This window comes from Echiichthys vipera, assembly GCF_963691815.1.
Source record: "Echiichthys vipera genome assembly, chromosome: 6".
Lineage (NCBI taxonomy): Eukaryota > Metazoa > Chordata > Actinopteri > Perciformes > Trachinidae > Echiichthys > Echiichthys vipera.
Genome location: NC_139831.1, coordinates 6115161 through 6137375, shown reverse-complemented (window position 1 = coordinate 6137375; position 22215 = coordinate 6115161). Strand labels below are relative to the sequence as shown.

The 22215-nt window shown below is 39.4% G+C and overlaps 1 protein-coding gene across 1 annotated transcript in view; it reads left to right on the top strand.

The window, feature by feature from the left end:
• The window catches only part of prom1a (prominin 1a), a gene marked incomplete at its 5' end in the record, with an annotated part of 81483 nt that overhangs the window by 41934 nt on the left and 17334 nt on the right, over positions 1-22215 (top strand). The window contains 11 exons of the mRNA XM_083914707.1: positions 15020-15140; positions 15791-15854; positions 16154-16243; positions 16916-16939; positions 18810-19039; positions 19302-19376; positions 19717-19780; positions 20224-20383; positions 20810-20962; positions 21386-21509; positions 21868-21971. Of these exons, the coding sequence (XP_083770833.1) occupies positions 15020-15140; positions 15791-15854; positions 16154-16243; positions 16916-16939; positions 18810-19039; positions 19302-19376; positions 19717-19780; positions 20224-20383; positions 20810-20962; positions 21386-21509; positions 21868-21971 (1209 nt within the window). The remainder of the gene's footprint in view (positions 1-15019; positions 15141-15790; positions 15855-16153; positions 16244-16915; positions 16940-18809; positions 19040-19301; positions 19377-19716; positions 19781-20223; positions 20384-20809; positions 20963-21385; positions 21510-21867; positions 21972-22215) is intronic.

The window sequence follows — 22215 nt, the reverse complement described above, 5'->3', positions numbered from 1 at the left end:
GACGCCATCCTGTCTGTGTGTTCTCTTAAATAGCCCACCTGCCCACATTAACTATTTTCTTAGACCCCGCACCTGCATGGACATTTTACTCCCCCTTTACCAGTCCCTGTAGGAGTACGTTCTGCCCCGCGGAGCAGCAGACATCCGCTTTGCAGAGCACTCTGTGCAATTGAGCCACTGAAGAAAGCCAAACCTTGTTCATCTATTTATATGAACGTAGCAGAACTCTGCAATCCACACATCACAACTGTACACTGAAAGCCACAGAGCATCTTCAGAGCAGCCAAGTTTGTAATCCCCATATATTTCTGTCATAAACTAGGAATGTCTTCCGCTGCAGCTCAGCAGTGAAACACAAGTTGTAATTTTAAGCTGAGCCAAGTATTTTTAAAGAAGTATCCACTTGATTGAATGTTTGGGCACCTTACTACTGTTTTAAGCAAAATTATGAAGCAGGCGATTGAGCTGAAAGTGTTTTGGAATAAAGCTTACTTCTTCTATATGAGTCTATCATGTGGATGCCCTGCATCTCGCTGAAACTCATCTCTCTGGAAATGGACTGCGGGAAACTCAATCCACTCCCCACTTTCATAGTCTCAGCAGTAGAAGAAGCAGTAGCCGCTGGGGATGTAGCCACAGTACAAAAGACTTGTGAGAGCTGTGTTTGCCTCTTGTGTTAGTACTGAAGGGATCCAGGAGTGTACTTAGTTTGATGTTCTTTGACTTTTTGTCTTCGTTGGAACGAAGCCCAGCTATTAGAAATTCCAAGGCAATATCCTAGAAGCACAGACGCAAGAGTCTGAGAGCATCCTCAGAGCTCTTATTAAGTCTCCCCAGCTACCAGGCAGAGGGGCTGCAGAGGCTCTAATGAAGCAATTACAGGCAGGATGAGTACCGAGCCCAGGCCGAGACTGCTTTCTACCGCCACTAGAAAGCTGACAGCGAGGCACACAGGAGTGGTAGGGGTGATATTTATTTTCGAAGAAGTGTTAAAATCAGATTAAGGGGTTGCAGACACCCAGGTACTGGTGAGAACAATAAAATGGCAGTATGAAGTATGAGGTAGGAGAGTGAATACGCCAAAAACAAAATCATTTTTACCAGGACATTGTGCAATAGGAGTGTAGGCCATACAGTGCAGCTGGCGATAAACAACCTGTCACTCTGCATGGTAATCCACAAGTTAGGGTTTTACATTTATACAACATATATTTGACAGTAGGCCACAACTGTTGTGGTTTTTCAGCAATTTTCACACAGGACAGTGTTTTTTTCCCCCATGGATTTCCTGTTGATTCAATTTTGTTTCTGTATGTGGCACAAAAATAGTTTTCCGTTTGCAAAATGCTTTTTCTTTTTTAATAGACCTGCTGTTTGTACCCTGGCTTGTTAGATCTCAAAATAGAGTATCTTACAAAAGACCTTGCACAGGATTAATGCAAGTAATCATCACTTCATCCTGACATTAGAACGCCTCAACCTGTTTCTTACCCTAAGGCTCTTGACACCCAATAAAGCCCTTTTATCTAATTTTCTAAATACGTGAACACCAGGCATAACAGTTGGCTGGTTTTAAATCCAACCGTTGCACTTAAGAAATAGATAAATCCCCTATTTATGGTGATCTTAGTGTTCACAACGAAACAGAAGACCAAAGCAAAGTTGCATTGATAATCTAAAAGGTTAGAAAAGTGGGTTTGTGTGCTGACATTGAGGCGGATTTCTACTTTTGGTAATTGTTGTTTATCATAGCTGTTCAGCTCATGGGGTCATGGTCAGTGTCATGATTCATTTACTAAACAGACACATAGGGCTAATTTAACACATTGGAGTCAGATCAGTAGTTCACTATGCATTTAGGAGAAGTCCACTGCAGAGGCATTAAAGCATTTCTTGTTGTATAGATACCTAAAGGTGCCTGGGTAGAATCAGTGCAATAGTTTTATATTTATAATATTTTACATGGGAATTGTGTGGCAGAATCCCAGAGATAAGAAGAAAATCTTACTCTTGCAACACCCCTTTACTTTGAAGGTATTGGGGTCAAATCCAAAAGGAGGTGCCAAAAATCTGTGGTTGTAAACGTGAATGAGTAATGTTCACTGGGTAAGAGAGGTGCTGTAGGGATTTGGTTCACATGGATGCCAGTCATGCTTAAAATACACACACTTCTTCTCCACTGCTCCGGCTGCAAATGTACTGTCTTAGTAACACGGACGAGCCTGTTGTCAGTGTGTAGTTCAGATGTGATGTGTAGCAGATGTGAAGTTCAGGACAGAGTTCATTCTGTATGTTGTGTGCAAGAGGCAGGAAATTGAGCTCAGCTTTGCCGTAATAAATCTGATGTAAATATTTAGTAGATTCAATCAGTATATTTACAAAAACACTACTAATGTCATCAGAACCATATTAAGGCAATACTTTGATGAGGGCAGCTGTCTTATGAACACATTTACCAGGCGAAATAAAGTGAATGAATTGTGAAATATAAATAAATAAACTGATTAATGGGCCTGCATTAATTGTCAATCATCAAATTCTTGTGTCATTTTATTACATTAGAGTTATTTCTTTCATAGCTATGAATCTCGGGCACAGAATGGAAAAAAGGTGATTTACAGAAACAAAGGTGTTTCTACACACAGTCGGAAACACGTTAGTGGAAAATCAAAGTGAACCGTGTTAGCATCAAAAGACAGAGACTGAGATGAATTTGAAAAGCTATAAAGACATTAGTATCAATGCAGTGATAATTAATGAACGTCTGCAGCCTTGTCACAGATATGTTTGGTCTGAGGAAGCTAGCATTACTGAACCAAAATCTTCCAGACATTTAAATGAAAAATAATCAATTCTTTCAAACAAAAAGAATAAATATAAAACCATATCTTTAATATGATAAGTATCGATTAATTCACTTTGCATCTATGATATTGGATAGTTGATCATTCAGTTGATATATCAATAAAGATTGATGTATCGTCACACCCCTGCAGCACCAGTTTGTAATGGCTGTTCCAACTTTATCTTAATCTGGGAAGATTAGTGAGACAAACAAAAGTAAAATGGTCTTTCCAGAAGAACTGTGCACAGCTTTGGCAGAGGATCCATTTAACTTCTCTATGAACAAAAAGAGATCCTATCTCAATATTTGTTAATCATCATGTGAATGTGATCACTGCTGTGATACTTTTGATGAATACCAGATTCTCAACACTTCTCAGTGGTTACATCTGTCTCACCACCAATCCATGTGTGTGTTTGTCTTACTGATGTATCATGTCTTAGCTCATGCAAAAATACATGCATGTTGCCTGCCAGCTATCAATAGGCCACACTGTACATTATTAAATCAACAGCAGGATCTATTTCAGTCTCTACGTACAGGTTTGGATTCCACTTGCATGGAATCATAATGATAAAGTGACAGATAGAAGATCCTTCCCTCTGTTCCAGCCAAGTGAAAGACCCCTGTCTCATGCTGTTACCCAGCATACGTTTCAGCAGACTATTTCAGTCACTAGGTGTCCCACACTTTTAACACAAAAGACTTGCAACATTGCAAGCTCATAAAAAAACATTAGCATGATTTTTCTTGAAATGCCTTCTCAACTTATACTCTTTACAAACAATGGCTGCAGAGTAAACTCAGGCTTCTCAGTGACACAAACAAAAACGTCTCTGTCCATTCTCTGGTGAATTGCCGGTTTTCTTTGTCAACCTTAGAGAGAGACAATGCGGTGGTGATTTAACCACGGATTTAACCAGACTGAAACAATTGAGAACAACAACAGAGCGGAGCTTGGCGAGCTGTTGCCAAGGAGATTCAGAAACCCACGAAGAAGAGCGTACTGTAGCTGGACCGTGCAGAGCGTCGTGGCTGCGCCTCTATATTTTTTGCTTTAGTTCAAATCGGTCTTGGGTCAGTTCTTGAAATAATATAACCTCTTTGGTAGCCAAGACTTTTGTCAGTCAGTGAATTTAGTTTATAAACTGTACTGTATGTGCTTTCTGAGGGGGGGGCTCACAGTAATCTCACTCTTATTTATGTGACAAGAGATATTAGCACACAATTCTACTGAATTATTAATAAAGTGACCCAATTAACTAATTTTCACTGGCCCACTTGTAATTACACTAAAGACACAGCACCAGGAGCTCAGCAGTCACCGCCTGCAGACAAACACTTGTATACAATACTACAGACAAACACATCTAGACATGTTATCTATCCAGGCACACACACTTTCACGCACATGTAAATCTAGAAACTCAAAAGACCACTTGAATCACAGCCTTTTTCCTTTGATGTATCAGCTATTTGAACTATAACATTTCACACATTTTGTCTTTAGTGCTCCTTTTTTTTGCATGCTTACTCTTACGCGGAGCTGCCTTGTGTTCTTTAGCATATCCTGATTGCTGTATCATGGTATTTATCCATTTTGGACACTGAGAACAATAATATCAATATCACATGCAATATAACCTTTCAATATCCCTTTCATATTACTTTCAATATCATGTGCAATATAATCTCTTTAAATCTAGAGATAAATCTAAAGATTTAGGTCAGGGAAGCAATCTTGACCACTCACGTTTGAGCAGGTAAACAGTCCGTGTGGAGAGCAAAATCGTCACAATGCAAATGGCTCAAATGCAATCTCTGAACCAATCGGCTATCGTCTGACAACAATTTAGCTTTTTATTTGCTTTTTGTTGTTATTTACCTGCATTCATGTGCAGATATCTGTTTATAGAGACCTCGCTCTCACATTCTCATGTCTCAAGAACAGGAAGTCTGGATATCCGCTGGCTACACCGGCAGCCCAAAACACGTCAGGCAGAGAGCTGATGGGTTCAGAGATGGTGCGCAATATCACTTTCAATATTATGTGCAGTAGAACTTTTATTACTTTTTCAATATCACTGCCAATATTACTTTTCTCTCTCAGCTTACTTAGTAACTAAATGTGTTTCACTTTTATTATTATTCTGTCACACGCTTGTGTTAATATAACTCCTTATGGACCTTTTTAAAAATGGAAACATAAACACTCCAAAACAGTCCTAGTTTATTTCCTGTTGCAGTGAATGTGAATGACATCAAGTGACAGGAAGTTACCAAGGAACAAGGTTGTTGCCTAGCAATGGAATTCCATTGAATAGGTCTTTACACTTCAAACTTATTACTCTGTTGTTACTGTTTTATTTATACATTTATTACTTTTGTAATGTGTGTTGTTGTAATTTTTAAGCCAGCTCTGGAAGAAGAATTTCCTTCAGGAAGAATAAAGTTCTATCTTATCTTAAATAGCGAGTAATAGCTTTAAATAACTGATATTTATACTTAATCAAACTGTGGTTTTGATAGCAGCTTGATTGCAGGAGTTAACAAGTAATTATAGTGAAACACCTCACAGTCACATACTTACCACTGACACAATCTCTCTCAGGCACAAAAATAAGCGCACAATTCGTAAATTACAGACACACACGACCAAACACACTGTCACATCCTCTGTCTCCTTTAAGCCACACATCTCTCAGGTAACAGCCTCCCTGGAGAGTCATCACATGCAGAGCTATTTTTAGGGGATTCATTAATGGTGAGATGAACCTTGCCGTGTCATGAAGGCAGCCACAATGCCTGAGAAGATGTCACTTGTTGACTAAATAAACAAGCAAAATTTAAGAAGAAGAAGAAGAAGAAGAAGAAGAAGAAGAAGAAGAAGAAGAATTCCTTTATTAGTCCCGCAATGGGAAATTCGATTTTTTCACTCCATTATTGTTATTCACGTTACACACACAGGCCCGAAATACACACATGCACAGACAGGACCTATATACATGATATTAATTGAGAGATGTTAGAGTGAGGGGGCTGCCAGTGACCAGCGCCCCGAGCAGTTGGGGGTTCGGTGCCTTGCTCAACAGCACCTCAGCAGTGCCCAGGAGATGAACTGGCACCTCTCCAGCCACCAGTCCACGCTCCGTCCCATCCAAGTCACCTATGGACTGAGCTACTGTCGCCCCATTTAAGCAGTAAAAGAAAAAAAAATGTAAAGCGAAACTCTACTAAGAGGGCTGCAGTGGCGAGGATTTTGAAATGTTTTATGTATTTCTACAGTTACTGAAGATACTGAGAAGATGCAGTCTGTGTAAATGATTTAGAATAACTTTGACATCAATAGAGGATTTCTCTGTGTGTTGAGTCTTAGGTGGAAACTCTTTCAAAAACACTTTTTTTTTTCCAGAGTTCTTGAATAATTCATATTTTGGAGATGGAAAGTTACTGAATTTATAAATTATAAAAAAATATCCGTCCCTGTCCACAAATCATTACGTCCACGTACACACTTGACCGCTGCACAGGACGCACACACCACACAATGGCGCCTTTACAAAAACCACTGCCAAGCTAATTAAGTGGAGAGGTTGTCGTCAGGATGTGCATCCCATAATTTATCACATCTCCTGGAGAGACCTCACTCTTACAAATCATTCTAATTCTCCTTTTTTTCTGGTTTATTGCTGAAATCCATTTTAATTTCTGCTAATTACTTTTCCCCCCTCATCTTTATGGTTTGTGGGTCTTTGCAGTGTGCACGCTACAAATCAAAACACAAAATAGTCCAACAGGAATTCTACATAGTGAAACTAATTGATGTTCACGGCTCGGTCAGGCTTTCTTTTGAAATTTATTGGAGACATTTGTGTTACAATAGTGACGATATGGCACATTTTTGCACAGGAGAGAGAAAAGATATGGGAAGTCAAAGCTGCAGTGCTCGGTGATGTCATTTACAGCTAAGAGGTGCTGGCTCGGGGGATTTATAACCCAGAAATAGCCACATTTCTGATGCAGATAGAGCTGCTTTTCATGTCTTTGTGCCACTATGTTTTAACTTTGTGGTCAGCAGGGTGAGGAATAAATACTGAGCCACCAGATTTTAAAATAAAGAAAGAAATACAAGTTGTTTACTTTCCTGGCCTGTTGGAAAGCTGCTTTGGATTCTGTACTGGTTCTGTTCACTCGTCTTTAGGATCTCTGGGAATTCTTTTTTCTTATTGGGAGGGTTCTTGTACGTGTCCATGCAGACGCAATCAACCTCATGCTTCTCAGTAAAAGAGTAGCGCTCCGCTGCTGGGATATCGGCAGTCTCCTTCATCCAAAACACTGAGAGCACAGTCGAGACTCATTATGATTTTTAATGCTACTCTGTTTCACTGCAAAGGTAGGGTTAGGGTTAGATCAGTCCAGTTCCAAAACATGGACTTATTGCTGTAATAGGAGCAAATTATATCGAATTACGTTAAACAGAAAAATCTTTTAGTTTAGTGATCTTTTATGAAGACTACAAATAATGTTAAAAACTACATGCATGCATTTTCACACTAGTAAAATAAGTGTTGGTGCTCTTGAAATCCTTCATGACAGATAAAACTAATTTACTGCAACAACGCAAAGCACAATGAAATGAGAAATGGGCAGGCTGTATAAGGTCAATAGTGCAGGATGTAGTCATACCTACAGTTAATTTGATTCAAGTCAAACTGTGATGGAAACATTTACACAAACATGCACACAGTAAGCACAGGGACTTTTTACATGGACATACGTGGCTTGTTTTTACAGAAAACACATGTTGATCTTTTCATCCCTCTTGCTGTAATTTACGTTGCACTTCTGATGTCAACCTGCTCCCTCATAAAACTGCATGTTATGGAGTTTAAATGTTAAAACAGTTAACACACTGTTACTCCCTCCAAACCACACAAAATCCTGTTTATGTGACAAGACTTTGAATGACATCGTTCTCATCTGCCCAAATTAACTGACCTGTTTCACCATGTTTACCTGTGGTTGTGTACAGGTCTGTGTATTTACATGTCTGTCCCCTGAAGGGCCTGTGTCGACTCTGTATTGATCAGGTGATTAGCATGTCGTCTGCTATGGAGCTACTTTTATCCAAATCTCCTTGGATGCCATTGATTCCAGTCATTTTGGGCATTACAGATGCTGTAAATCCAGTGAGAAACAAATCACAGACTAGGGGCCGTACGTATAAACAATGTGCACAGACTAAACACATAAATCAACTGGTATATATGGCATTCTGTAAAAAGTCAATCATTGCTAAACTTTAAATGACGTCTAAGTGACTAAATATTATTATTTTTGTATACATTTGAGCCATCATTTCTCACTTGGTTCGAGTCCTGGCTGGGGCCCTTCTGTGTGGAGTTTGCATGTTCTCCCCGTGTCTGCGTGGGTTTTCTCCAGGTTCTCTGGTTTCCTCCCACAGTCCAAAGATGTGCCTGTGTTCGGTTCATTGATGACTCTAAATTGCCCGTAGGTGTGAATAGTTGTTTGTCTCTATGCGTCCTGCGATAGACTGGCGTCCTGTCCAGGGTGGACACCGTCTCACGCCCAATGTCAGCTGGGATCGGCTCCAGCCCCCCGCTACCCCGACAGGGACAAGCAGTTGAAGATGAATGATTGAATGCATGATATCCTTGACTATCACAATAGCAATATTACTTGCAATGAATAAAACAGTTTGCTTTCGGTAAACTGCTAAAAAGCAATTGATTGATTGTTGGTTTTAAAACTGAAAGGAAATAATTTCCAACATTATTCTATGGAACAAATTGAACTGAACATAAAAGGCACCATTAAAAAAGAAAATGATAGTTAGAGTTTAAAGTGCAAATTTCTATTGATACTCTCTTTCAACTGACTGTCGCAGTCTTTCGTGATGTGTTTATCGCACTCAAAAAAAGTTTTATGTGCAACGCTACACACAATTAAACCAAACACTGTGATTTAAAAAAAACAGACTTTGAGTACTGACGCCAGATACATTTTTAAACTTCAAGTCCTTGCAGTTAGAGACTGACAGCTAAATAATTAAATGCAAATCATAGCTGATTCATTTCAAAGCATAAATACAATTGGTTACGGTCTAATAGAGTGCAAGAAGTCATTTTGAAGTTACTATTTACAGAGTGAATAAGCTGTTCTTCGAATTTCCTCAACAGTCATTCCTCGGCCCGAGTTGCTTTGTTTTGGACAGCTGACATTTATTTTGAATCAAACCGTTAATATTTGCTTAAAAGGTTAATTATTTGTAGAACCTCTTAATCTCTCCGGGGATGGTTTACGGAGTAGAACAAATGTGACACCTTCTGTTTTTGATATTCTCATGTAAAGAGTTGTGTCTGCCTCTCTCCTTCTCAAATTACAGAGCGTGCGGTACTTTAGGATTCAGTGATTTGCCTATAAACACAGATTACTGTTATATTTGTTTGAGCCAGGGGATTTATTTTTGAATGATGGTCTCAAAATTCCTTAACCTGTCCTGTGCTTCAATGTGCACTTTTCATTACTTTTAGAGACATTCATACAGTATGCAGGTGCTCAGACTGATGTTTTAACCAATACCATTTTTGGGGATTTAAGACAGTAATTTAAAACTGTGTTGCATGAAAAAATGAAAGGGTCAAATTCAACCAATCTCAGTACGATTATTGTTATGTGTAACCATGCTTCTAGCTGTTAAATCAATTGTTACGCTGCATCCTCTGACCGGATGTTTTAAAGTTGCATCATAAAATGATATGTACTTCAGAGGACATGTGTTCCCTTTTGGCCCTTGTAGAGTTTTTAAAATATGTATTTCAGTGACCTTCTGTGGCGGTTTGCACAACTCTGAGCCCTACAGGCTGTTTGGCTCAGATTTTAGTATTCATATCATTTCTGCACTGTTTACAGTGGAATTAATGGTCTGTTGTCTCCCATCAAACGACTGCGGACAGTTTTAGATGGAACAGACAGCAACTTACACAGCGTGCTTATGAGTTGAAAAAAAATAGAACAAAATAACACTGTCTTTACTGGGTTGTTGTGCCGAGAGCAAAGGCCCCGGAGTCAGTACTATTCAGTGTCTGGTTAAATTCTTTATAGGACACAATGCTGCACTGGGACGCCGGCGCTGTGACCTGGCAAGCTCTGAGAAGACAAATAAAACAGTGCATAATGGTATAAAAGAGACACTGGCTTGTTAAAAGGGGAATAAATGAAATATAAACAAGCTAACCAGAGGCGTAGCTCAACAAAATTGTGACTACATTAAATATAAGAGGACAAACTGAATATAGCAGTTAATGTTAAACTAGTGAATGAGTATACGAGTGAAAATGGTAGCTACTAGCTGCTGCTGTGACCTCTTTACATTATAAGATGTGTGTGATTGCCACTGGCTGACTGATAATGTTGGCTTTGTACGTTTCTGTGGTTTGCAGAAGCCTGTTGATATGAAACATCTTTGGCACCCTTTAGGCTTTGAACTAACTCCAATGTAAAACCATCCACCAGCCAATATTAGATGCTTAGAGCAAGTGTAAGATATGAGAACGGGCTGCAGAGGATTCAGCATGTCTGTGATTTTCAAAGACGTACAATGCCAATATTTAATACTGGCTAAAGGCTTGGTAGTCCCACATGCATACAAAACACGCTGCTTTGTTGTTACCTGTCTGCTTTCATAAGCTCTTGAATACAGGTCACTGAGGTCAGGCTGGCACAAAACTGAGTGGAAATAATACCACATTTACATGTTCAAAGATGCATATTTGATGTTTTGAATGAGACATGGGCCAATAATTTGTTGAAGTTCTTAATTTTGGGCATTAAAAGCACTGTTCAGCGCTATTCTTTTAACAATTTTTCTATAAATTTCAAAACAGCAACAGTTTTTAAATTGTTAGCAATATTATTTGTTTTGCAATCATTACAATGACTTCAATTATCATTTTATTACTAAGTGTGAGGATAATGGAGATACAGTTCCCGCAGTGTGAAAGCAGGGAGGGGCTGAAGGGCAACTGTCCGAGCCTCGCAACTACAATCACATTGAATGCAGGCCATTGTTGGAGTTTGTAAAAGCTATGGAGCCACCAGACCATGTAACACTCACTACTCAGCCCCCAGTAGTGGCCTAGATACTTGGGCACTGCACTACTTTGATGCCCTTCTTCATTTGCTGTTGTGGGGTTTCCACCCTGAGGGAGAGTTTCATGTGTCATTTGGCTTTCGCTCAAACAGGAATTACAGCCCTTTTACAAAGTTGCTAGAGGTAAATCTTCCTCCCACTGTGTTTGAATTGTCCCCTGTGGTCAATAAGAGACACACTATCAACAAGCAGCCATATGGCCATGCAGTCATTGGCCACAGTTTGAGCTAGGGGGTCAATTTAGGAGTTGCTGATAACAAAGCAGTGTGATATTGCAGCACAACAGCACTATGTCTTACCAAGTGAGCAGCTGAATTTAGAAATGGCTTTTTAAAGGGCATTTGCTACCTGAAAATGACCATCCAATATTTTATAAAGAAGGATGGCTAAGAAAAGTATTTGTATGCCAAAGTTTCAGTATTTTATAGTAGTCATAGCTCTACCTTTATGCCACTATCAGTTTAGAGAAAAGCTATATTTTGAAAGGAAACTCCTCAATTTGTCAGTTGGGGAAACATATTTTATGCATATTAAGCCTGAACTTCACATCCTCCTAAATCTTCTCTAGGCTCCTGTCATGCAAAATTCATTCTTCTTTTTTTCCTTCCTGCATTTAAATTTTACGGCATGGCTTATAAAAACCCATTCAGCTGAATGGGCTGGCGTATTTCACCATCATATGTGATGTAAAAGACATCATTAAATTTAAGGTGAAATGAAGGTGACACCACAGTGTGTCTTTATTGGCCAAAGCATCAGTGAAAAATGGGCTTTGTCTTATATAAATTCACTCCTCTATTTTCTAGTTTTCGGCTCGGGCATGCCTTGCTTGTCATCCAGAGTTTGTTCTTTGTTTGATCACTTTGTACTCCTACGCAAATATGTATGGTTTTCTCCTCTTTCTGTTTTGTCTCCTGATTTAATTTCACAACTTCACAAACTACAACCAAGCAGGATGACCAAACTCAAACTAAACCAAACTTGATTCTGCCGAAGTATAAGATGGACACTCTTGTGCTACACAACTCGTTGGAAAGCGCTTGGCATTTTTCTCAAAGAGTCTTTGTTTGGCTGCAGATTCCAGTGACCTTGCTGGATACCGGCAGAGAGAGGGAGTGAGACAAAGAAAAAGAGAGGGAGGTGGATATAGGGAGAAAGAGAGAGGGAGCTGAGGGCAAAAGAGGAGACAGAGGAAGAGAAGAAAAAGGAAAAAGAAGAGAGGGGTGTCATAGGAATATGAGAACGAAGCATGAACGATATAATAGTGAGAGAGGGAAACAGCAAAAAGTCTAAGCAAAAGAGACTGAGAAATAGAGGTGTAGTGGAAGAGACGTAGATGAAAACAGACGAGTCAGAGCAAAAACACAAATTAAGGATGGCTGGAGAAACCGAAGAGGGGAAAGTATGGGCTTGGGCGTTAAAGACACAGGCAGCCAGAGACAGGAATGGACATGGAAGGTGTATGTGTGTGTGTAAAAGAGAATAGCATGTGTACTTGTGTGTGTGTGTTTGTGAGAGAGAGAGAGAGAGAGAGAGAGAGAGAGAGAGAGATACAGAGAGATACAGAGAGAGATACAGAGAGAGAGAGAAACAGAGAGATACAGAGAGAGATACAGAGAGAGAGAGAGGGCAGAGAAGTGTTTGACAAAAGGCTTTTGTTGTGGAAGTAGCCATTTTGAATCTTCTCCTGGTTCCGGATGGCTCCACTTCACTGTGTCCCAGCCTAGTTGTTTGGCCTAGTTTCTCATTAAGTCTCCACTTACACGATGACGGCGTTTCCTCCGCGTCGGCCTACTCACTATTTATGGCAAACATAATTACAATTCCTTCAGACATGGCGCAGCTTGATGCCACACAGATGAAAAGAGTTTCTCTCTGGAGGGCAGCACATTGTGTTATAACTCATTGTTCTTTGTGCTTATGCATGTTTAAGCCTGTTAACTGCATATGACAAAGAGTTTTGATATGTGCCAATGCTTGTTAAACGGGGACTGTTTTGATGGCTCTACTTCTTTGACTGACATCCAGGTTTTGACTCAGCTGCCAAACAGATCGACTCTAATGAAAGACTAAATATTAATTAATGAATTAATGATTTACCAAGTCTCTCATGAGTTTGGCTTTTTGACAAAATAACGTAAAAATGCTCTGCCGCAGCCATCTCTCAAATCTCAGATGTCGGTGTCTTTGAACACTAAACAATAAAAAAAAAAATGCTTCATCAAGCGAGCAAAAGCAACACTTTCAAAAACTAATGGTTACTTGATTGTTCCCCAAGATCAATTCAACTCAATCGCTGAAGTTATTTATCAAGCACAAATGCCAAATATTTAAGGGCTTCAGCTTTTTCATATTGTAACTTTATGTGGTGGTTCCACCTCATCAGTGTACTTAATAAAGTGTGTAATATTTTGCACATTTTGTGTGTGAAAATAGCGGACAATCCCTAATGTGACAAAATGTCTGCAGCATAATGCAGGTGAAATTGGATTGGATTAGTAGGATCATATCTAAAAGAGAGACTTCTACACCAACGACTGATGATAACAGGACTGTAAAGAAGAGCTACGTTCTAGGTTTGACCTGGAGATGTCAAACCACTATGCTCACGCAGACACCATCTTCTTCATACTTTAACAATAACACTATGAATAGGGCATAACCTCTTCTTACATGCACTGTAGGCACATACACACACACACACACACACAAGCTGTTGTGCATACCTACACATAAACAGAGATAAACAGGCCCATGCAGAGACCTCGGTCTTCTTGTGAAGACAGAAGAAAGTGACAACACCCTGATTCATCTCCGTCGATTTAAACCTTCCCAGTAGCCTCTGAGTCAGTCCTTTTGTTATCCCTTTTGTTTATCATTCACAAAGCTGCTTATTCCACTGAAGTGTTTCCATAAATGAGATTCAATATGGTATACAACTGAACCGTCAGAGTTTGGATGCTTCACAATCCATCCCACAGAAGTTTTTTTTTGACCATCTGTTCTGAAGTTAATCACCCGATGACTACAACCATTGTCACTAGCACACAAGCGGCAATCAAAACAAACTTGGATGCACAGTGCTAGCTGTGAGATGCTGAGCAGAAATTCAGCTGGGATGAGAGTGAGTCATGGAAACGGCTTAGTATTATGGGCTGGCTTTCCCTTGATGTTGCTCAAGCTAATTAAGCCTTGTACTGAGCTACTCAGGTCTGTTTGAAGTAGGCAAGAGGCTTACTTTAATGGCCCTGTTTTATGCAATTCTGTGTTTTCGCATTTAATTTGAACATGTTTACATCCGGGGGACCTCAGATTATACAGATAGGGCCTCAGAGCTCAACATAGGTACACCTCGATTTCCTGCCATGAGTTTCCACATTACTTGGGGAAAACATAGTCCTGAAGTTTATGCACAAAATACAACTAACCACCTGCTGTGAACTATAATAATAATCCCCATCATTTTATGCTTCCACTCATTTTGTATGAACGCTGAGTATGTGTGATTTATTTCAGATGATGTATGATTTTGGAAACACACATTTATATGAGGTATCCAGACTTGTGATGTACCCATTGCCTGATATCATGCTGTATTCCACTCTATTAGAAGACTAACAGTAAATGTAAATGTGTATGTCATCAACAAATTAGACTGGATTAATTGAATCATTTTCATTTGTAATCAATTCATTCCTTTTCATTTGAAATGGAAACATTTTACTTATGTTAATAATCACACAAATGATTATAAGAAGTGTTAAGCGGGCTGTCAAGGACATTAAGTTCATTCTACAGGTGCACTCAGAGGAAGTTGAGAAAGAAAATGTAAAAGTAAGTGTGGTGGTGCACACTGACCCCTGCTGTTGGTCATATGTTATCACCCTACCCTGTAAAACATACCCCTGGGCTTCTGTGATGACTGCGGGGGGAGCAGCAGGATCACTCTGTGGCCCATGGAGACAGAAAGGTCACAGTGTTTGTGTCTGTCGTTTGTTTAGGATCGGAGTACTGTGTGCATATGCTGCCAACCAGAACCTGAGCTCTCAGGTGAAGAACATACGGAGATTGGTCAACAGCAACATGAGGGACCTGCACACCTTCGCTAATGATACACCGATGGTGAGTAGCGACACAGAGTTATCTACAGAACATGTAAATGGATTATCACTGCTTTGTGTCCTGTAGCTCCAAAACAATATTAAACCATGTTATGAGAGCAGAAATGGAGAAAATTCAGATTATGCGCTGTCAATGTAAACCTTTCATTATATTGTGTAGAAATGCTACAAATACAATTGGACAGCAATTACTGTAGTGATAATGTGAGAGGACAGCTACTTGTTACAGAAATTTTAGCAAGAAAACTAATTTGGGTAAAGCATCAGGATCCGAATCTGGTTTATTGTCAAGTAGGTTTTCACATTCATAGACAAGAAACATAAATATATATTTGGAAAAATAAAATAGAATAAAAATACTGTTTCAAAATTAAGAAATGTGTACAACGTAGCTGTTTATACTGAAATGTACACGAAAATATTCTTTCAACTTCTAGATGTTACATTGGAAGTGTTTTGATACAGTAATTTTGTTAAACATTGTATTTTTATGAAGACTGTTTTTATATCTGGTAATGTTCTATGTCATCCTGATGAATAACATTAAACTTTTATGCTTTCAGAGTGCTTGTTGGTGTCTAGGACTAATTAACTCATATTCATCTGCTTCCATTTGTAAGACTCTGATTCCTCTCTGCTTCCTGTTTGCAGCAAATTGATTACCTAATATCCCAGTACGCCACAGCCAAGAACAAAGTCATCTATGACCTAGATAGTAAGTAGAACTTCTCTGGGCCTCTGATAGTGAAGTAGGTGGACGGAAACCATTCACTGAGTTCTTGCTCTTGGTTGTTTATCATGCTTATTACCCCACTGTGTCTCCTTCCCTGACTTGTTGATAGATACAGAAATGACCGTTATAGAGGACCCCTGTTCATTCTAATTTTGTGATGTTATTGCAGGCAGCTCTTTTCTGAAAGTTAATATATATAATATATTCTAATAAAAACATAATAAAGAAAGGGACTGTTTCACTGTTTTTTTTCTGTTGACCTGATGCTGCGTTCTCTACAGATATAGGTCCATTATTAGGTGGAAGGATACATGATCAGTTGGATAAGGAGGTCAATCCTGCCTTGGACAGAGTGCTCAATATGGCTGGAGGTACATCTGCATATTTTTCATTTCCTCTTTAGTTACGATATGATCAGGTTATTGTAAGCTGCAAGCTACTGAATGTGGGCTGCACTACAATATATTATTAAGTGACATACAGAATCCTGCTTTACATGTAAACTTTGGCAATTATTTAAAGAATATGAAAAAAACACAACAATTGGAATTTGAACCCCATTATCAGATGTAAAGTATGCAGTTATATGATTTTAGAGCTCTATTGAAGATTAAGGCCATGTGTCCAGCAAAGCAGAAAGCTGCAGGTACAAGTCCAGCTTGTGTCTGGTTGCTATGATACCAGCGTCTTTGTTCAGCCCCTCCTCCACTTTGATTGGACGGCTGAGTGAAAAGTGACAGTGACGAGCGGCACGTATGCCTTTCTGGGCGACCAAAAAAAGCGCCAAACGTGCAGTGTGCGACACAGAATAGATGCTCAGAGCCTCGTCACGCTGCTGCCGTTTGTAGCAGAGCGTAAATATGTGGCGCAAAAAAAATACGCTGGCTTCTGACAAAAACTTTGTTGGACACATCTCCCTGAAAATATACAGTTACGGTTTCTATTATTTTTATGAAGGTAAATAATAGGTGAATAAAAGTTGTAACTTGCAATAATCACTAGGATTATTTTTTAACCTTTATATTTTATGCTTTTTTATAAAGTGAAAATCGAGAGAGCCGTCAAAGGTAACAGTAACTGTGACTGAACAATGACCCACAATCCTTTGACCCCTGACCTTGTGAACTTTGACACCGGTGTTGCTCCCGTGATCTGTTCCCTTGTGATCTTAAATTAACAACAACCAATAAATATGTGAAAACTGCACAAAGCGACATCTGACTCTGGTGACAACCAATGGCAGATCCTTTTGTGTGATGAACTTGATTTCAGTGATATCTGTTAAGATCTTCCTCACAAAGATTCATGGGGAAAATCTGTTCACAACAGGTTCTGCTGTCTACTGGCTTGGTTTGGATCCAGAAATGTTTTCTTAAGGTCAAATGCACCACCTGCATAATGCACAGGTGGTTTTCCGCTAATGCTGTCACCAGATAAACTGTTTTTATGGGCAAACATATAAATGTAAACTGATATGATTCCCTTTCCAAAAAAAAAGTCTTGCCTAGTGCAGTTTTAAGTTGGTGGCATCACAAGATATTGTCAAAAACCCAACGTAACATCAGCCTGTACCTGGACATCTCCCTTTTGCTCCAACTGTGCCCCCCACCCCCCTCCCAAATGTGAAGTGACCATGAATCGTTGTGTTTGTGTGACCAGTAATATTACTTTAACCAATTTTACCAGACATTACAGCACACTCCATGTAAATCAATCAACCGTTTGAATATTTAACAGATGATGCGACCATTATTATTTGTAACTTACTTTATGTATTACAACAAGCAGCTGTATATGGATGTTGGAATATACAGGCTTGTAGCACAACAGAAACAAAGATGTAATAGCAGTCAGCAAGCATGCCGGCAGTTCAGGTGGTACGATGCTTGACCCCAGGTGACTGTGAATACAGTTTTTGTTTTAATGTTGTGTTCCTACTGGGACTGAGCCAAGTAGTCAGTGGATCTTAGAATCTGGTACCAATATTATGCTTTATTATATGTAAAAACTGTCTGAATGCTAAGGATATGCAAGATTAAATTGGAAAAGAAATTAGTTTAGCACATTGCACCTATCTGTGCTTTCACTCCATCCAGTGCTTCTAAGCATTAAGCTATTCGATAGTAAATACACCAATTCCTCTCATTGCCTCTCCTCTACACTCTTGTATTTTTTTATACCAATGTTCATGGATGCCAACATTCTTTATCCTGTTTAATTTTAAAATTCAGCTTCAGGCTACTGTGATTGTTAACCAGCACTGGCTGTTGTATGATATGCATTCAATTTCTAGGTCAAGGGTCAGCTACTAAAAGCAACCATTTTTTTTAGAAGAATAGAAGAAGCTAACAAATTAACACCGGGCTTGGATCTGAAACTCGGCTCAGGCCTAGTACTTACAATGAGTGCACACTTTGTCCCGTATGAGTCTGTGCTATTGTGTAACATGAGCCAATATTATACAGACTGTCCTTTTGCTGTGTATTTTGATATTAAAAGCCAATTTTCTACAAGTACTAAATCTGTTTGACTGGTAAAACAAAAAGTTAATTTACTGCTCTGAATATAAAAGTGCATTTACATAGTTCCTTTTATATCAAGTTCACAGTATTTCCCAGGACAGAACTAAAAGATTTGAATAAAACATTTTTTATGAGTCATTCTGCAGCCAAGCTCTGCAGCCTGCGGTCTCTTCTGCCAAATAATTAAATATTACCTCAAAATATAAGTTAGGTAATGAGAAGTGTATTTGTTTTAAATGTAGTTGGAGCGGCTGCATCAACAACTCACTTTAAATATTGGAAGAATGCAATGGAAACAACAGAAATTGTCTTACTTAAGAGTCTTTTGTTTTGATGGGCCTTTGCATCCTGGTTTTCCCCTCATACCAACAACACAATCCACGTTCACTCTCATCTGTGGTCTCTTTCAATTCAGCCATGCGAGAAACCAAGGAGGCCCTGGAGAACGTCGGTGTCGGTCTGGAGGTCCTCCAGGTAGGAACAGGGAAACTCAACTTTAACCTGAGCCTGGTCCGGACCAGTATCAACCGCACCCTCAACGACCCAGGCTGTCATGACGAGGAGTCAGACGCCACCTCTGCCCAGCTGTGCCGCAACATCCGCCAGTCTCTTTCCCAGCTGCGGATCGGCGCCAACTTCACACGGGTACAAGACCAAATACGAGATGTGACTTTTTTCTAACTTGAGTTTTCTTGCACGTCCCACTTTTTACTCCATGCCTGCTGAATAACTGCCAATTAGCTCCTTTCCAAAACCATGTTTTTAGCCATTTAACTTAGTAATAAGCACTGAGTCGTAGAAATGGTGTCTCATCACTGCATGTTGATCAAGGATTGCTGAATTTTGATACTTTATCAATGTGAATGTGTATTGTATATCAGTGTCTCATTGTCTGTTTATATTTTAGTTACCCAAAGTGAACGCTCAGCTGGAAAAGATGACCGGTGTATTGAGAACGGACCTCAGTGGTATCGTCCAGAGGGTAAGCCTTGACTGTAAATCTATGGATATTCTTACACGGTTGCCATTGTCAGTCTGTAATGTCAGTGGATCTCTAGGACTTTATTTAATGTGCTAGTGTCAAATTTTCCTTTAGTTTATCTACTTGTGCTCCAATTGAAGACTGAATAAAGCTCAAAATTCCGGCATAATTGAATATCATTATCGTGGTTAACCAATAGTTTGTGGATAATCATGATAATCCCGTCATATCGGCCAACCCTACTTCAAACTGCCATTTCAATAAAATAAAAAATCACTGAAACAACCAATTGGACCACAAAACTCCACGTTCCAACGCTTTCATGCTTTTCCTCTCACAGGGCTACTCCTCTTTGAACGATACGCCACATATGGTGATTGAACAGACCAGAAGTGTTGTGGAGAGTAAGTGACATTTTACATTTCTAAAAAAACGTCCTTGTGAGAACAAATAGAAATAATTCTACTTTATTTGTATAATTATAATATTGTATAATTCCTTAAATGTGTGTGACTACACTAGCTGATTATATACATCACTGGGATGTTTGACTCTTATTGCCTTCTCCATATGTTTTCTTAATGTGACTGAGTCAGATTTTAAGGATCAATACAAACTTAGATTTCAATGTAAAAATATATACAATTCTATTTACAACGCTTGACATCTTTCATTAGTGTAGTGGGGTATCATTTAATATCCAATCAGAAACTAGGCAAACCATTAAGCATGAGCATATTTCTGAGTATTGAATATGACGTCGTACCCTGGCAGCTTTATTAATTCATCTAGCATCTTTACACAGCTCATGTATTGAAACTGATGGAGTGATTGATCTGTCTCTCAGGTGTACAGAGTTTGGTGGACGGCATTGGTAATAACATCAGCAGCTTTTCCAAAGTATTCCCTGTGCAGAGTTGCCTGTCCAACTTCACTATCTCCATTAGCCATGCCCATGCCAAGATTGAGGACCACTACCCTGAAATCGACAGAATGGACTTCTACAGGTACACTGACTTCCTGACACTGACAGAAATAAACATACCTTTCCTATTAGCATCATGCTGTCTGACTGGCCAGACTCTTTTCACAAATTACCGTGAAAGTAATGTGTGCTGTATAAGCTTGCATTAATATTGTGCATTTATGAAATATTCATATCATTTCTACATTAATTCAGTTTAATAGTGCAGTGGAGGGGAACCCAAGATTATATATCAGTTGTCTTAAAAGCTTTGTATTGCTTTTTCTTCCCATTTATCTTGGGCTGTTTTATAATGAGCGAGCAAGTAGACTCGACTCAAAAGACATGAGTAGGACAGATGCTGATAAACACTTTGGCTACAGTGGAAGATGGTATTGCTCTATTGGTATTATTTTAAGGCCACGTTGAGTGGAAGCTCTAACTGTTTAGCTTTGTCTGCTGCCTACAGGTGGATTGGCTGTATTGCTCTGTGCTGCATGGTGGTCCTGGTCCTGGCCTTTAACTACCTGGGTCTCCTGTCTGGCACCTTGGGATACGACAAACACGCCTCACCTACGACACGAGGCTGCATCTCCAACACAGGAGGAACGATGCTCATGGCGTGAGTCAACTGTCTACATGCCAGTCTCTATCGCTGTCAAAATTTAAAATTGATGAAGGCGATGCCATAAAAAAAGGTTTCCAAGTCAATTTGATGATGTTTTTGGTCAAGTGCTAGCAGTCCTCCAAGAATAACAACAACTACTACTTCTACTACAGCATGACTGCCACAACTACTCCTACTTCACTTTTTTACTGTACATGCTTAAGTACACCCCCCCCCCCCGTGTATTTTAAATGTGTTTTTTGTCTTCTGTCATATTTAATTTGAGATACTGATACAGATCCAAAGTAAACTGCTACTACCCTTTTAATTCATCTCTTTCTCCACCTCCAATCCACCCATTCTACTACTGCTACACCTCCATCTCTTATGGTTCCATACTTTATCTGTACCTGAGGGCCTGCCTCTCCTCCTCCACAGTGGTGTTGGATTTAGTATCATCTTCTCCTGGGTGCTGATGGGAGTGGTGACCATCATTTTCCTGGCTGGAGGAAACATGGAGAAACTTTTTTGTGAACCCTTCCACACCAAAGAAGTCTTCAAGGCAAGTCTAAGTCAACCTAAAAAAGTACAAACAGGCACCTTCACTGTGCAGGAATAAAATGTAGAGTGCTTCATATTTAGTTTTGTTTGATTGTGCTTTGGACTGAATTGATATTCTTGCAGCGTTTTGCCCTGTGCCTCTCTTCCTGTCCCTCTCTTCTTTCTGTCTCAGTTCAGAAAATTTCATAAAGGGAGCGACATGACTAGATAAGACAAAATAAATAATAACGCTGCTTTGTTTGGGTCTGTGTGTTGCTCTTGAATTGTAGTCAAGTTTATTTAATTTACTGATTGGTCCTATTTGCTTCCCGTGACAATGATTGATCACATATACTCTTCCTGGCTCTGTGATCAACCAGGTTGTGGACACCCCATATCTGGTAAACCAAGACTGGAAGAACTTCATCCCTGGCTACATGTACAATGACTCAGACCTAGAGCTGACAGCAGAGAGCTTGTACAGGCAAGGACAACTCCTTTTTATGTATTTAGGTGACAGTGTTAAGTGCCACCTTTTGCTTTGGTGATGATTATTCTAAAAGTCTATTACATGTCTGTCTTTTCTACATTTTATATTTACATTGGTGACAAACATTAATAGTTTTTGCAATGAGACAAGTAATTTATTCATAAAAGGCTGAATTTTGTTACATTTAGCTTTTTTGGGGGTCTTGTTTTGGCGCAGGCATTGGGTCAGGCATCAAACA